Consider the following 15,223-nt stretch of genomic DNA (forward strand, 5'->3'; position numbering starts at 1 on the left):
GGTTTGTAGTAGATGTCTGTGTTGATTCGGTCGCCTGAGATAGAAATAGAAAGGTCGAGGAAGGGGAGGAATGAATCTGAGACTGTCCAGGTGAATTTGAGGTCGGGGTGGAAGGTGTTGGTGAAGTGGATGAACTGTTCAACTTCCTCGTGGGAGCACGAGGCGGCGCCGGTACAGTCATCGATGTAGCGGAGGAAAAGGTGGGGGGTGGGGCCAGTATAGTTGCGGAAGATGGATTGTTCCACATATCCTACGAAGAGGCAGGCATAGCTGGGGCCCATGCGGGTGCCCATGGCTACTCCTTTCGTTTGGAGGAATTTTTATGACAAGGAAATTTGAGTGTAGGAGTAGTGAAGTCTTGCTTCAGTTGTGTAGGGGCTTGTTGAAACTAGGGTGGCACAGTGGTAAGCACTGCTGCCTCACAGCACCAGGGGCTCTGGTTCTATTCTTCCACCTGGTATATCTAGTGGGGCCCACCTAAAGTACTGTCAGTGTCCACTCCCCGGGTCTGTCTTTACTGGGACCGGTCTGATCGGTTGGCAGTGCCCTATGGTGAAACATTAGAGATCCACAGCACAGAAAAAGGCCCTTTATCCCATTGCATCTCTGCCCGTCAAAAATAACGTTCTAACTATTCTAATCCCAGGGATTTCTCACCAGGAGGGGCACAGAGGCCTACGAGAAGCATGTTTTGCCCTATCACAGGGTTTTAGAGCCTCTCCTGCAGGTTTCGAAGGGTCTAGTTAGCTTGCTAATACTGAAGATATGAGGGAGAACCTTTTTACCCACCAATAATGGTGGTATTGGGACATCCTGCTCATTTGGAATAGATGACCAGTGATTCTGAACTCTTGAGCCAGGAAGCCGATCAAGCAGAGAAGCAAAACTGACCAGATTGCTTGACTGATGGGCTGGGTCACCTCCACCTGTTTCTGACAAAGGAGGAGTGATGGGCAAGCACACGAAAAGAAATAAATAATTCATAATAGAAAAGGGTACTTTTAAAGGGAATGTTGACTTATTTAATCAATCTAGCAGAGTAATCCGGAAAAAGGAAAGTTTGGATGGTGAAGGGGGCAGATGCAATGATTTGGCGTTTATTTCACAAGGAATGGAGTACGGCAGTCAGTAGGGAGGTCTTTCTGAAACCTGTAAAAAGCACTGGTGGACTAAAGTTGGAATACTTAGATTAGATTACTTACAGTGTGGAAACAGGTCCTTTGGCCCAACAAGTCCACACCGACCCTCCGAAGAGCAACCCACACAGACCCATTCCCCTACATTTACCCCTTCACCTCACACTCTGGGCAATTTAGCTTGGCCAATTCACCTGACCTGCACATTTTTTGACTGTGGGAGGAACCCGGAGGAAACCCATGCAGACACTGGGAGAATGCGCAAACTCCACACAGACGATTGCCTGAGGTGGGATTTGAACCCGGGTCTCTGGTGCTATGAGGCAGCAGTGCTAACCACTGTGCCACCGTGTTGCCCACTGTGAACAGTTTGTGGCCTTTTTTATGTAAGAAATGATACGCCAGCAATGGAGGCTGACCAGAAATAGTTCACTATAGGCTGACAGTTGGTTTGGAAGGACCGTCTTATGAGGAAAGGTTGATTAGGTTATACTTGTTGGAATATAGAAGAGACAAATTAATGAAACATATAATGGGCGGCACGGTGGTACAGTGGTTAGCACTGCTGCCTCACAGCGTCAGAGACCCGGGTTCAATTCGCGCCTCAGGCGACTGACTGTGTGGAGTTTGCACGTTCTCCCCGTGTCTGCGTGGGTTTCCTCCGGGTGCTCCGGTCTCCTCCCACAAGTCCAAAAATGTGCAGGTCAGGTGAATTGGCCATGCTAAATTGCCCGTAGTGTTAGGTAAGGGGTAAATGTAGGGGTATGGGTGGGTTGCGCTTCGACGGGTCAGTGTGGACTTGTTGGGCCGAAGGGCCTGTTTCCACACTGTAAGTAATCTAATCTAATAATATTCTTATGGAACTTGACAGAGTAGATGTGGACAGAGTAGATATTTCCCCTTTTAAAGGAGTCTTGGACCAAAGGATAGAATCTTAGATTAGATTCCCTACAGTATGCAAACAGGCCCTCAGCCCAACAAGTCCACACCAACTCCCCAAAGAGCAACCCACCCAGACTCATTTCCTGCACCCCATATTTACCCCTGACACTTTGGGAAATTTAGCATGGCCATTTCACCTGACCTGCATATCTTTGGACTGTGGGAGGAAACTGGAGCACCTGGAGGAAATCAACGCAAACTCCACACAGACGGTCGCCCGAGGTGGGAATCAAACCTGAGTCCCTGGTGCTGTGAGGAGGCAGTGCCGCCCACTTAAGTGTGTTGCCCAGTTAGGAAAGAGGTGAGGAGAAATTTCTTCTGAGGACAGTGAATCTGTGGAATTCTTTACCACAGAAAACTGTTGAGGCTTGTATATTCGGGGCTGAGATAGACATTTTTAATCAGGAAGGGAATTGAGGGTTATAGGGAAAAGGCAGGAAAGTGGAGTTGAGGATGAGGTCATCAGCTATGATCTCATTGAATGGCAGAGCAGGCTCTATGGACTGAATAGACTACTTCTGCTTCTACATCCAATGTCTGTACCTTTTCATTTTGAGGAGTTTCTGTGGAATTCAAGTAATAACGCTGCACCAGTTTTAAAAAAAAAACTCAGTAATCCTTGAAAATGCTCCCCCAGGTTGAAGTATATGATCTTAGACCAGCTGGTGTTAGCGGTTTTCCTGTCTTGGTGTTCTGTGCCCCACAGTCTTTGTGTGCAGGGCTTAGGCCTATAGTGAGACAGGCTCAGAAACAAACCTGGGTGACTCAACACAAGACTGGGCACAGTCTAACGGAAATGCTTTACTCGTTCTAGGTGCAGACAGCACATGTGATCCTTGACGATGGAACGAAAATGAAAGGCGTGTCCTTTGGTTATCCCCATTCAACAGCAGGCGAGGTCGTGTTCAACACTGGGCTGGTTGGGTGAGTACAGAATCACAGTGCGCTCTGGGCTTGAGGGATCTAAAACCCTGTTTTAGATCATATCACGTTAACCCATCTTGACTGAAACCAGACTAGACAATAGTTTGCACTCTCATGTGCGGTACAGGGTAACTGGATGATCCGACCTTACCATGAACCCGAACCTACCTTCGCAGCAAGATCTTGACACAATGAAGAGCATTCAGGTTGAGATTACTGTTCTCCGTGGGCGTTCTAGCACGAGGATAGTGACAGAGTGGCTGCTGCCATTTGGTCCAGATGACGTGGAAGGCTGGTTTTCTTCTATTGTTCAGGGTGGAAATCTAGGACAGTGGCCATCATTTCCCATTGTCTTGAGCTTGATTCTGCCTGATTTTAGGAAGACTCAGTCAGCCATTTCTTCCGGAGACCACAAAGGATGTCATAGGAAATTTCTCAAAAATTTCTCATGTCAGCAATCGGGCGGCTCGCATGAGTTGTGGTTCATGTGTATGTGATGAGTCTGTGCAGTGCCTGGTTTATTTTGTACTTGAGTCTGAAGGCACTCTATGCAAATTGTTTCAGTTATATTCAAAGTATAGTTCTGCGTTGGACTCGCTAATCTCACTCTGGAAAAAGTACGTTTGGTTTCATGGGTTGGCTCAACATCAGGGGCCAAAAGGCCTGTACTGCGCTGTAATGTTCTATGTATACTTTATTTGTATTGGTGGGATATGGGCATCACCAACTGGGCCAACATTTATTGCCCATCCCTTGTTGCCATTGAGCTGCCAGCTTGAACTGTTGCAGCAAGTTGACTTTCAATCTCATTAGGGAGGGGGGTTCCAGGATTTTGTCCCAGCGACAATGAAGGAATGGTGATTTCCAAGTTAGGGTGATAAGCAGTGGCTACAAGACCAGACTAGAATACTGTGGCAACTAAGTCACCTCCTTACTCTCCAAAACCTGCCCACCATCTACACAGCACAAGTCAAGAGTGTGACGGGATACTCCCACATGCCTGGATGGGTGCAGCTCCTACAACACTCCAGAAGCTTGACACCATCCAGGGGAAGGGGAACTTTGCAGGTGGTGATGTTCTCATGTATCTGCTGCTCTCATCCTTCTAGATGATGGCGATTGTAGGTTTAGAAGATGCTGTCTAAGGATCCTCTAATTTCTACAGTGCATCTTGTAGGTGGTAAACACTGCTGCTACTGACTGTGTATGTGATAGAGGGAGTGAATGTTTGTGGATGCGGTATCAAGCAAGAGGGCTGCTTTGTCCTGGATGGTGTCAAGCTTCTGGAGTGTTGTAGGAGCTGCACCCATCCAGGCATGTGGGAGTATCCCGTCACACTCTTGACTTGTGCTGTGTAGATGGTGGGCAGGTTTTGGAGAGTAAGGAGGTGACTTAGTTGCCACAGTATTCTAGTCTGGTCTTGTAGCCACTGCTTATATGGCAAGTCCAATTCCGTTTCTGACCAGTGGTAAATCCCAGAATGTTAATAGTGGGGATTCAGTGATAGTAATGTTGTCAAATGTTAAGGGATGTGTGGGATCAAATAATGACTGAAATCAGTGAGTGGCGAAAATATGCTCTTTATTCAGCAATCTCAGCCAAGTTCGAGGTACCAATAGAATCCCGAAATACAGTTCTGACAAGATATATAGTAAAATCTCATTACTGTAGTGTTACATTTTTTTATCGATAATACACACACAGGTTTGAGGGGCTTATGTCCTGGGAGACAGGAGATGGTTAAAACATGCTAAATGCTGGCTGCTCCTTCTGATAGGACATCTGTCCATTCGGCTTGCGTAATTAGGTGTTAGCCCTTTTGTCTTTTAAGTTAGTAAATTTTAGTAAAAATGCTAGGCCTGTATGGTCTAAATAATTTAGAAATCGTAATAAAAGGATAAAGGATATTAAACTGGTTACTGCAGCTGTGTGGTGAGATTTATTTACAATTTGTTGGTATGAGTTTCGTTCATTCGTGCAATTTCATTCATGCACGTGCTGTTTTGTCAGTTAGTTTCTTAAAGGGGTAATAGCCCTGTAAAAAGGTATTTAACAGGGACTTAATCTATTCAGGCCCAGGAGATAGTTGGTAAGGGCTGTTTAATATTATAATATTTCGTGGAGATTTGATGGGGATGGTAATGTCCTATATGCTGAGGTAAACACTGCTTGTAGCAGAGGTTGATAAGGTGTGGGAATGTAGTGATGGATTTGAAAGGGTTGCTTTTAAATTTGGATACTGTAGAATTGCCATTTTATGAATGAATGAATGAAACCATGTTATGGTAAATAACGGGTTAGTCAAGGTTATGAATGAATGGGAACCTGGTATTAATGAATACAGTGAGCTGGTGAGTGAATTAAAAAGGATAGCCTGTAACACAATATCTCACAGATGGTAGTTAGGTTCTCTGTTGGTTGAGATGCTGACTGCCTTTATACTTTCACTGTGTTAGCATTATGGACTAACACCAACGTTGTTGCAAGATTTATCTGGGTAGGCCTTGTAAAACCAGGTCCGACTGGCTGAGATCTTTGTCTATGTGAGGAGAACTTACAGATGGAAGTAATCTAGAGACTGGTCTCGAAGACTTTCAGTGATGGGAACTATTTGTTAATTTCTACCAGTCCATTCCATCGAACACGGTACAAATGTATGTTATTTGATACTTGACATTATCCAGCTCTTGTTATAATTGGTCTTGGACTGTGGCAGTGTATGAGGGTTTGTGAATGGTGCAGAACTTTGTGCTACTGTTGGCGAACATTCCTACTTTTGACCTTCTGATCGAGGGAAGTTTATTGGTGAAGCAGTTGGGCCTTAGACACTACCCTGAGGATCTCCTGCAGAGATGATGTCCTGGAACTGAGATGACTGACCTCTACCAACCACAACAGTCTTTCTGTGTGCCAGGTATGACTCCAACCAGTGGAGTTGCCACCTGATTCCCATTGACTGATTAGGGATAGTCAACATGGCTTTGTGCGTGGGAAATCATGTCTCACAAATTTGGTTGAGTTTTTTGAAGAAGTAACAAAGAAGATTGATGAGGGCAGAGCAGTAGATGTGATCTATATGGACTTCAGTAAGGTGTTCGAAAGGTTCCCCATGGGAGACTGATTAGCAAGGTTAGATCTCATGGAATACAGGGAGAACTAGCCATTTGGATACAGAACTGGCTCAAAGGTGGAAGACAGAGGGTAGTGGTAGAGGGTTGTTTTTCAGACTGGAGGCCTGTGACCAGTGGAGTGCCATAAGGACCGGTGCTGGGTCCTCTACGGTTTGTCATTTACATAACTGATTTGGATGCGAGCACAAGAGGTACAGTTAGTAAGTTTACAGATGACGCCAAAATTGGAGGTGTAGTGGACAGCAAAGGAGTTTACCTCAGATTACAACAGGATCTGGACCAGATGGGCCAATGGACTGAGGAGTGGCAGATGGAGTTTAATTTAGATAAATGCGAGGTGCTGCATTTTGGGAAAGCAAATCTTAGCAGGACTTATACACTTAATGGTAAGGTCCTAGGGAGTGTTGCTGAACAAAGAGACCTCGGAGTTCATAGCTCCTTGAAAGTGGAGTTGCAGGTAGATAGGATAGTGAAGAAGGCATTTGGTATGCTTTCCTTTATTGGTCAGAGTATTGAGTACAGGAGTTAGGAGGTCATGTTGTGGCTGTACAGAACATTAGTTAGGCCACTGTTGGAATATTGCATGCAATTCTGGTCTCCTTCCTATGGGAAAGATGTTGTGAAACTTGAAAGGGTTCAGAAAAGGTTTATAAGGATGTTGCCAGGGTTGGAGAATTTGAGCTACAGGGAAAGGCTGAACAGGCTGGGGCTGTTTTCCCTGGAGCGTAGGAGGCTGAGGGGTGACCTTCTAGAGGTTTACAAAATTATGAGGGGCATGGATAGAATAAATAGACAAAGTCTTTTCCCTGGGTTCGGGGAGTCCAGAACTAGAGGGCATAGGTTTAGGATGAGAGGGGAAAGATATAAAAGAGACCTAAGGGGCAACGTTTTCACGCAGAGGATGGTACGTGTATGGAATGAGCGGAAGAGGATGTGGTGGAGGCTGGTACAATGGCAACATTTAAGAGGCATTTGGATGGTTATATGAATAGGAAGGGTTTGGAGGGATACGGGCCGGGTGCTGGCAGGTGGGACTAGATTGGGTTGGGATATCTGGTCGGCATGGATGGGTTGGACCAAAGGGTCTGTTTCCATGCTGTACATCTCTAAGGACTCTATGACTTCAACCAACTTTGCCGATGCTAGTGTTCTGGTTTTGCCAAGTATCTCTAGTCAGAGTCTGCTGGCTCGGAATTGTTTCTGCAGCTCAGTCAGTGATGCCAAAGGCGAGGTCTTGCTAAGAACACACCTGTTTTCCCAACAGGTTATTGGCTGTCAGCAGCACAGCTGGGAATAGGAGTAGCCAAGGTGAATACAGAGATGTCCTGACATTGTTGTACAATGCATTCCTAAAAAGTGTCAGGCTGGTAACTGGTGGTATGATTTTCACAACATTGGTTTGCCAGTGAAGGTGTTTTGACAACTTTCTGATCGTTAACTCTGGTTGGGATATCTGGTCGGCATGGACGGGTTGGACTGAAGGGTCTGTTTCCGTGCTGTACATCTCTATGACTCGAAGGTATTCTGCTTATAAAGTGTGGAGTTGAAAGTGTGGTGCTGGAAAAGCGCAGCCGTTCAGGCAGCATTCGAGAAGCAGGAGAATCGGATGTTTCGGACATAAGCCCTTCATCAGGAATGAATCTTTAAAGTTATAATGTGTAGCAGTTTTCAGTATCTAGATTAACATTCTTACATCTCCAACAGATAGGTGAATGGTTTAGTTCATTGTTGCATGGGATTTATTTTGTGTCAAACAAGTAGCACTCATTTTAAACCAGTCTTTGAAAACTTAAAATTTTCATGACCTTTAGAGGTTCGCTCTGTTACGTTTGAAGTTTAGAATTTTTTTGTTTATGTCTTAGCTACCCCGAGACCCTGACAGATCCAAGCTACAGAGGACAGATCCTGGCTCTCACATCCCCCATGGCAGGCAACTATGGAGTGCCGGATACAAAAGAATTGGATGAATTGGGTCTGATGAAATATGTGGAGTCTGAATTTATCCAGGTAAATATCTGTCAGGATGGGAGTGGGGACCGAGTAGGTCCATTGATCTGCTAACCACATTGACACTGAGGTGTTGAAGCATTTGATCAAATTCATTTCTTTGTGATTAAAAGGTTTCATGTTAAAATAGTGCTTGAGGTATTGAATGGATTGAGGAAAAAGTGAGGTCTGCAGATGCTGGAGATCAGAGCTGAAAATGTGTTGCTGGAAAAGCGCAGCAGGTCAGGGCTTATGCCCGAAACGTCGATTCTCCTGTTCCCTGGATGCTGCCTGACCTGCTGCGCTTTTCCAGCAACACATTTTCAGTATTGAATGGATTGTATATTATGGAGGAATTAAGGAAACACTGACCGCATTCAGAGCAGACTGGAAAGGTTTGAAGATATGAGAGAGTATACATGGTTCTGTTTTTACACAGACCATGTCACGCATGGAACTTGGAATTCATCTCACCAGTAACCAGAAGTGTACCAACGGCGAGGAACTCCTGTGCTATGATTCTGGTGATGGTTCATGTTTGTGGCAGTTGGTTTCCCAAAAGTTGTGCTGTGTCATGTTTCTGGCCTTCAGAGTGCACTTAGGTAATGGAGATATACCACAGGATAGTCTGATCTTGGGGTCCAAGATTGTGGCTCAGGATAGCACCGAGAGCAGAGGCGAGATTCCTCTCCTGGCTGAGATAGGGTTCGGGCCAGATGTTTGGAATAATTGTTTATGATGTTCTTTTCCAGGTTTCCGGATTACTGGTGCAGGATTACAGCCATGACTATAGTCACTGGAACTCTGTTAAGTCCCTGGGCGAGTGGTTATGTGAAGAAAAGGTATGGTTTGATTCCTCTCTTGTTCTCATCCCTTCCACGCACTCTCTTTGAGGTACGACTCAAGATCCATGTGGTCTGTCTTCTGCTGTTTGTGGCTAGTTTCAAGGATGTAAGATCCCCAGCAAAAGAGAGAAGTGAGGGGAGAAGTTTTTTTTTAAAAAGATGATGTGTTTGTTGGCATGTGGAGAGTTTGTTCCCGTCTCTACTGTGTAGTGGGAGCTAGGTGTGAGGGCAAGTACATTAGGTTATTAATCAATGAAAAACCCATTCTGTATTCCTCGAGTCTGTAGCCTAATCCTGAATTATAGAATGGCTTTTGGTCTGCCAAAGCAACTCATCAGATACACTATCTCTCCTGCCCTTTCCAGAACTGTGCAGAGATTTTACCTTTTAGCTGTTTATCCAGTTCCAGTGGAAGCCTTGATTGAACCCACCTCCCCCGACACTCAGGCACTGGTGTTCCTAATCATAACCATCCCCTGCATCAAAAACAAGGTTTCTTCAGACTTTTTTTTTTGCCAATCATCTTGGAACTGTTCCCTTCTGCCTCAGGTAATAGTTTCTCCCTGATGGGTTCTGGCCCTTCCTGATTTTGAAAAATTGTAACAAACAACCCCTACCCCCAATCGTTCCTCCTAGAACAGTAGAGATGTCTCTAGTCAATTTAATGAACTGAGGTTCCCCCTTCCTGAAAGCCATTCCTGTGTATCTTTTCTAACATCTCTCTAAACCCTTCATGTCCATCCTAAAGTATGGTGCCCAGAACCAGACACAACACTCCAGCTGAGTGTGGGCCATCTGTTTGTTATACAGTTTCATTGGAATGTCCTTGCTTTGCTTCCCTCTGCCTTACTTATAAAGGTTCCCTTTTAAACTACTTGTCCTGCCACTTCTAGTGTTTTGTCCAGACATAGCCCTGATCTCTCTTAGCTCAGTGCCAATCTGTATGTCTCTGTGGATGATGCTTGCTGATGGCAAGAGCCTGGAGTCTTTTAATATTGAGGTGGTTGTGGGGATGCAGTTTCCACTTGTTGATGGCTGGCCAGGAGACTCACTGCAATACGAGAGGTTCCCTGTGGAAGAGATTTTTTTGTTTTACTGTTACCGTAGAATCTCTACAGTGTGGAAGTAAGCCATTTGGCCCGTTTGAGCCTGCACTGATCCTCTGAAGAGCATCCCACCCAGACTCAATCCCAGTAACCCTGCACATCCCTAGATACTATGGGCAATTTACAATGACCAATCCACCTAAACTGCACATCTTTGGACTGTGGGGGAAAAAAACCAGAGCACTCGGAGGAAACCCATGTAGAGAATGTGCAAACTCTGCACGGATAGTCACCCAAGGCTGGAATCAAACCCAGGTCCCTGGTGCTGTGAGGCAGCAGTGCTAACCACTGAGCCACCATGCTGCCTGTTGTGTCTGTTTATTTATTAAAAGGTTGTTGATAAAGTTTAGCAGTGGTCAGCATGTCACTACCAGCTGAGTGGGGCAGGCAGTCACTCTATGCTCAGCTACTGAAGGTCTGGTTGTCCTGTGGGAAATTGTCTGAGTGTCAAGTTGTGCAGGGCCTTGACCATCATTACAAAAAGTCCCCTTGCTCTGTGGAAACAAACCAAGCCTTCTAGTGGTATGAGGAGCAGAAATGCTGATCTTCTCCCTTCACTCTCTACAGTTTCGTGGTCAGGAATATGATTGACAAATTTCTTCCCATGTCCCTTGGCTCCCAGGCAATGCAGCCATGTTTTACAGCTTGTGAGACTCTAAATTAAATCACAGAATTGGTACACCTCAGAAAGAGGCCATTCGGTCCATCGTGTCTGCACTGGTTCTCCGATTTATTGCTAATTTCCTGCCTTTTCCCCATATCCAATTGATCTCAAATCAATTGGACAGTGAGCTGGAGATTAGTTGAAGACTTTTGACACCATGTCGTACATGCTGCAAGCAGAAGTAGAATATTTGACCCCTCTACCATTCATTAAGATCATGGGCAACTAGTTTCTGCTTTGAATTCCACATTCCCATCTATCCCAAATTATCTTTGATTTGCCTGCTTGACAAAATCTATACTGCTCTTAGAATTATTCAATGACTTACACCTCCACTGCCATCAGAGACAGAGCTTCAAGGCATCTCCATTCTCCAGGATGGATTTAAAACATCTCTGAACTGAAAGGGTGACCCTCATTTTGAAACAGTGCTGACAAATTCAGGAGTGATTCACAAGAGGAGACATCCTTTCCATGTTCACCTCGTCAAGATCATTCAGAATCCTTAAACAGTCAAATCACCCCTCATTTTCTGAACTCCAGGGGAATCCAGCTCAAGTCTCTCCAATCTTTTTTCGATTTGGAGATGCCGGTGTTGGACTGGGGTGTGCAAAGTTAAAAATCACACAACACCAGGTTATAGTCCAACAGGTTTAATGGGAAGCACTAGCTTTCAGAAGGAGCAGTGCTCTGAAAGCCAGTGCTTCCAATTAAACCTGTTGGACTATAATCTGGTGTTGTGTGATTTTTAACTTCAATCTTTTCTCATAAGACAACCTGTTCATTCCGGGTATCAATCGAGCAAATAACCTCTAAACTTAAGTCAGGAGACCAAAACTGCCCACTCAGTATTTGAGATCTGCTCTCACTAATGCTCTGTGTTACTGAGGTGTAGCATCCTTGCTTTTATATTCAATTCCTGCACTATTAATGGATAGTGTCCCATTGACGTTTTTGATTGTGTGCTGTACAATTATGCATTTTTTGTGTGTGACTTATGCGCTAGAACACCTAGACTACTCTGCACCTAGGAATTTTACAGTCTTTCTCTGTTTTAAGCAATGTCTAAAGTACTGCCAAAACAAAAAGCCAGCGATTTCACAACCCGAGTGGGCCCTCTCCAGTGTGTCTGTATCAGGGGCTGCTTTAATTGGTTACCTAATGATCAGGGGCCTGAAGGTCAGGCCTGTGTATAGTTGAAACAACGCGGCTGTACTCCTTGAGAGATTAGGCAGAAGTGGGTACTGCAGATGCTGGAGATTAGAGTCAAGATTAGTGTGGTGCTGGAAAAGCACAGCAGGTCAGGCAGTATCCGAGGAGCAGGAAAATCGACATTTCGGGCAAAAGCCCTTTATCAGGAAATGAAGGGCTTTTGCCTGAAATGTTGATTCTCCTGCTCTTTGGATGCTGCCTGACCTGCTGTGCTTTTTCAGCACCACACTAATCTTGACTCCTTGAGAAATTGCCGAACTCTCAGCAGCTGAGAGATCTGGATTATTTAGATCACAGGGTAACTCCAAAATGGGATATCAACATGACTGCTGGGGAATAGATGAATTTGGGAAAGAAATGAAGCTTGGGCATTTTGCTTTGCTGATGAAGCTGGGCATTTGAATGTTTTTTTTTGTTTTGTACAGATCCCGGCTCTTTACGGAATTGACACCAGAATGCTCACTAAAATTGTCCGTGATAAGGTAACCAGGCTGTTTTGTATTTATTCGCAACACATTTGTTCACCTTCTGGCCCCTTCATGCATTTCATTAAAATTCTTCACAGGGAACAATCCTCGGAAAAATTGAGTTTGAAGGTGATCCTGTAGAATTTGTGGATCCCAACCTGCGAAACCTGATGGCAGAAATATCAACGAAGGTGCGTTTGTTTTTAAGGAACTTGTCGGAGCCCAACTTCTTATTTAACTCTGACACTTTGAGAGAGTTTGTAAATCCTTACCTTCTTGAATCTTGAACTAAGAGCACAATTACAGAATAAAGAGGCACTCTTTAAAACTAAGATGTGAAGGAATTTCTTTTCCCCAAAGGAACTCTCTGACCCAGAAGGCTAGATCACTGAAAGTATTTTTCAAAAAAAAGAGATCAAAGAAGAGGAATTTTTTTTTTAGATTAGACCTCCTACAGTATGGAACATGCCCTTCGGCCCAACAAGTCCAGACCGACCCTCTGAAGAGTAACCCACCCTGACCCATTCCCTTACCCTACATTAAACCCCTGACTAATGCACCTTACACTATGGACAATTTAGCACGGCCAAGTCACCTAAACTGCACATCTTTGAATTGTGGGAGGAAACCGGAACACCGGGAGGAAACCCACGCAGACATGGGGAGAGTGTGCAAACTCCACACAGACAATCCCCCGAGGCAGGAATCGAACTCTGGTCCTTGGTGTTGTGAGGCAGCAGTGCTAACCACTGAGCTACCATGTTTTTGAAATTTCAGGGAATTGATGGCTATGCTCAGCTGGCACAATAAAGGAGTCAAAATATGTGGTGCTGGAAAAACACAACAGGTCAGGCAGCATCTGAGGAGCAGGAGAATCGACATGTCGGGCATAAGGCCTTCATACTGAATGTAGGGGGAGTGCCCAAGGGGGCTGAGAAATAGATCAGAGGGGGGTTGCGCTGGGGGGAAGATAGCTTGGAAGGATGCAGGTGGGGGGTGATGGTGATTGGTCGGAGCGGATAGGTGGGAAGGAAAGTGCACAGGTGGGAAAAGTTCAAGAGGGCGGTGCCAAATTGGACGATGGGATTGAGGACAAGGCGGGGGGTGGGGAGGGAGATGAGGAAACTGCTGAAATTGACGTTGATGCCGTGTGGTTGGATGGTCCCTCAGTGGAAGATGAGGCTTTCTTCCTCCGAATGGCTGGGATGTGGTGCGAGAGGAAGCTTGGAGGAAGAATGCCTCATCTTCTGCCTAGGGACCCTTCAACCACACGGCATCAATGTCAATTTTCACCAGTTTCCTCATCTCCCTTCCCTCCAACTTATCCCAGATCCAACCCTCCAACTCGGCACCGCCTTCTTGAAATTCTCCTTCCTGTCCATCCTCCTTCCCACCTATCTGCTCCATCCTCCGTTCCGACCTATCACTGTCACCCCTCTCACCTATATCCACCTATTGCCTTCCAAGTGATCTTCCTACCCTCCCTCCTATTTATTTCTCAGCCCTCTTGGGCCTCCCCCCGCACATTCCTAATTAAGGCCTGATTCCCAAAACGTTGGTTCTCTTGCTCCTCGGATGCTGCCTAACCTGCACCTTTTCCAGCACCACAGTTCTTGACTCTGATCTCCAGCATCTACAGTCATCACTTTCTCCTGACACAATAAAGGAGTTGAGGCTTGAGAGCGGCTGAATGGCCTACTCCTGTGACTTTTGTGTTTGTCAAAGGTTGATTGCAGGATGGTTCTGTTGTTTGGGGTCTGGGGAGGGGGTGGAAACATGAGGTGTTGGGTACAGTGTGGTGTAGGGGGCCTAGGCAATGGGGACAGAAGTATGGCAGAGTCTTGAGAAGGTTTGGGTTTTGCCTGGGGAATGGGGGCAACAGCCTACAGTGGGCATGGGATGCTGCCATTTTTGGGGCTCAGGATAGAAAGGAGTCCTTTAAAGCCCACTTCTGTTGTTACGTTGTGGCTGAGAACTGAAGTTAACCTGATGGTTATGATGTTCTTGTGTGAAATTCTTTAACAAGGGCAGTGAATATCGAACACTATTGTCAGTTGGTCTGTTGGAGTAAACGGTGTGTAAAGTGATTTTTAAATCTGATGTGATGCCATTAATGTTTTTCCAGTTCTGAATTAAGGGTGATGACTGTGACAAGCTTACTGTATTTTGACAGGAAATTAAAGTCTACGGCAAAGGGAATCCTGTCAAGATTGTGGCAGTGGACTGTGGTATAAAGCACAACATAATCCGACTTCTTGTGAAGGTATCAATTTCCATCTGTCAGCCAGCCTCTCGAGTAACAGCACTTTGTACTTGCAATCTAGGTCCGGTGTGATAATATTTGGGGAGCCTCCAGTATCATTTATAGCAGGATTTTTAAAATATCTTTGATTCCTGTTGTGCGGATGAAGGTGAGGTTTAAGATTTATCCAGAGCACGAATAAGTCGACCAATGCTAGGAAACATTTCCTAGATTCATACAGTGCAGAAAAGTTCCTTCTGGCTCATTGAGTCTATTAACATAACTGACAGTAAAGGCACACTATTCCCAATTTCCTGCACTTGTCCCACATCTTTGAATGTTATGATATTTGAAGGGCTCATCCAAATACCTTCTTTAAAAGGTTGTAAGGTTTCTGGCCTCCGCAACCTTCCCAGGTAGTGCATTCCACATTCCCACCATCTGTTGAATGAAAAACGTTTTTCTTCCTAAATTCCCTCTGAATTTTCTGCTTCTTATCCTGAAAGTGTACTCTCTTGTGATTGATACCTCAACCAAGGGGAACACCTGTTCTGTTATTCACCCTGTC

At 45.2% G+C, this 15,223-nt stretch overlaps 1 protein-coding gene across 1 annotated transcript in view; it reads left to right on the plus strand.

Moving 5' to 3' along the window:
* cps1 (carbamoyl-phosphate synthase 1, mitochondrial) overlaps positions 1-15,223 on the plus strand; it is a 730,040-nt gene that overhangs the window by 18,742 nt on the left and 696,075 nt on the right. The window contains exons 2-7 of the mRNA XM_043693435.1: positions 2,893-3,002; positions 7,996-8,140; positions 8,872-8,961; positions 12,372-12,428; positions 12,512-12,604; positions 14,587-14,676. Coding sequence (XP_043549370.1) covers positions 2,893-3,002; positions 7,996-8,140; positions 8,872-8,961; positions 12,372-12,428; positions 12,512-12,604; positions 14,587-14,676 — 585 coding nt within the window. The remainder of the gene's footprint in view (positions 1-2,892; positions 3,003-7,995; positions 8,141-8,871; positions 8,962-12,371; positions 12,429-12,511; positions 12,605-14,586; positions 14,677-15,223) is intronic.

The sequence above is a fragment of the Chiloscyllium plagiosum genome, chromosome 7 (genome assembly GCF_004010195.1).
Source record: "Chiloscyllium plagiosum isolate BGI_BamShark_2017 chromosome 7, ASM401019v2, whole genome shotgun sequence".
NCBI classification, from domain to species: domain Eukaryota; kingdom Metazoa; phylum Chordata; class Chondrichthyes; order Orectolobiformes; family Hemiscylliidae; genus Chiloscyllium; species Chiloscyllium plagiosum.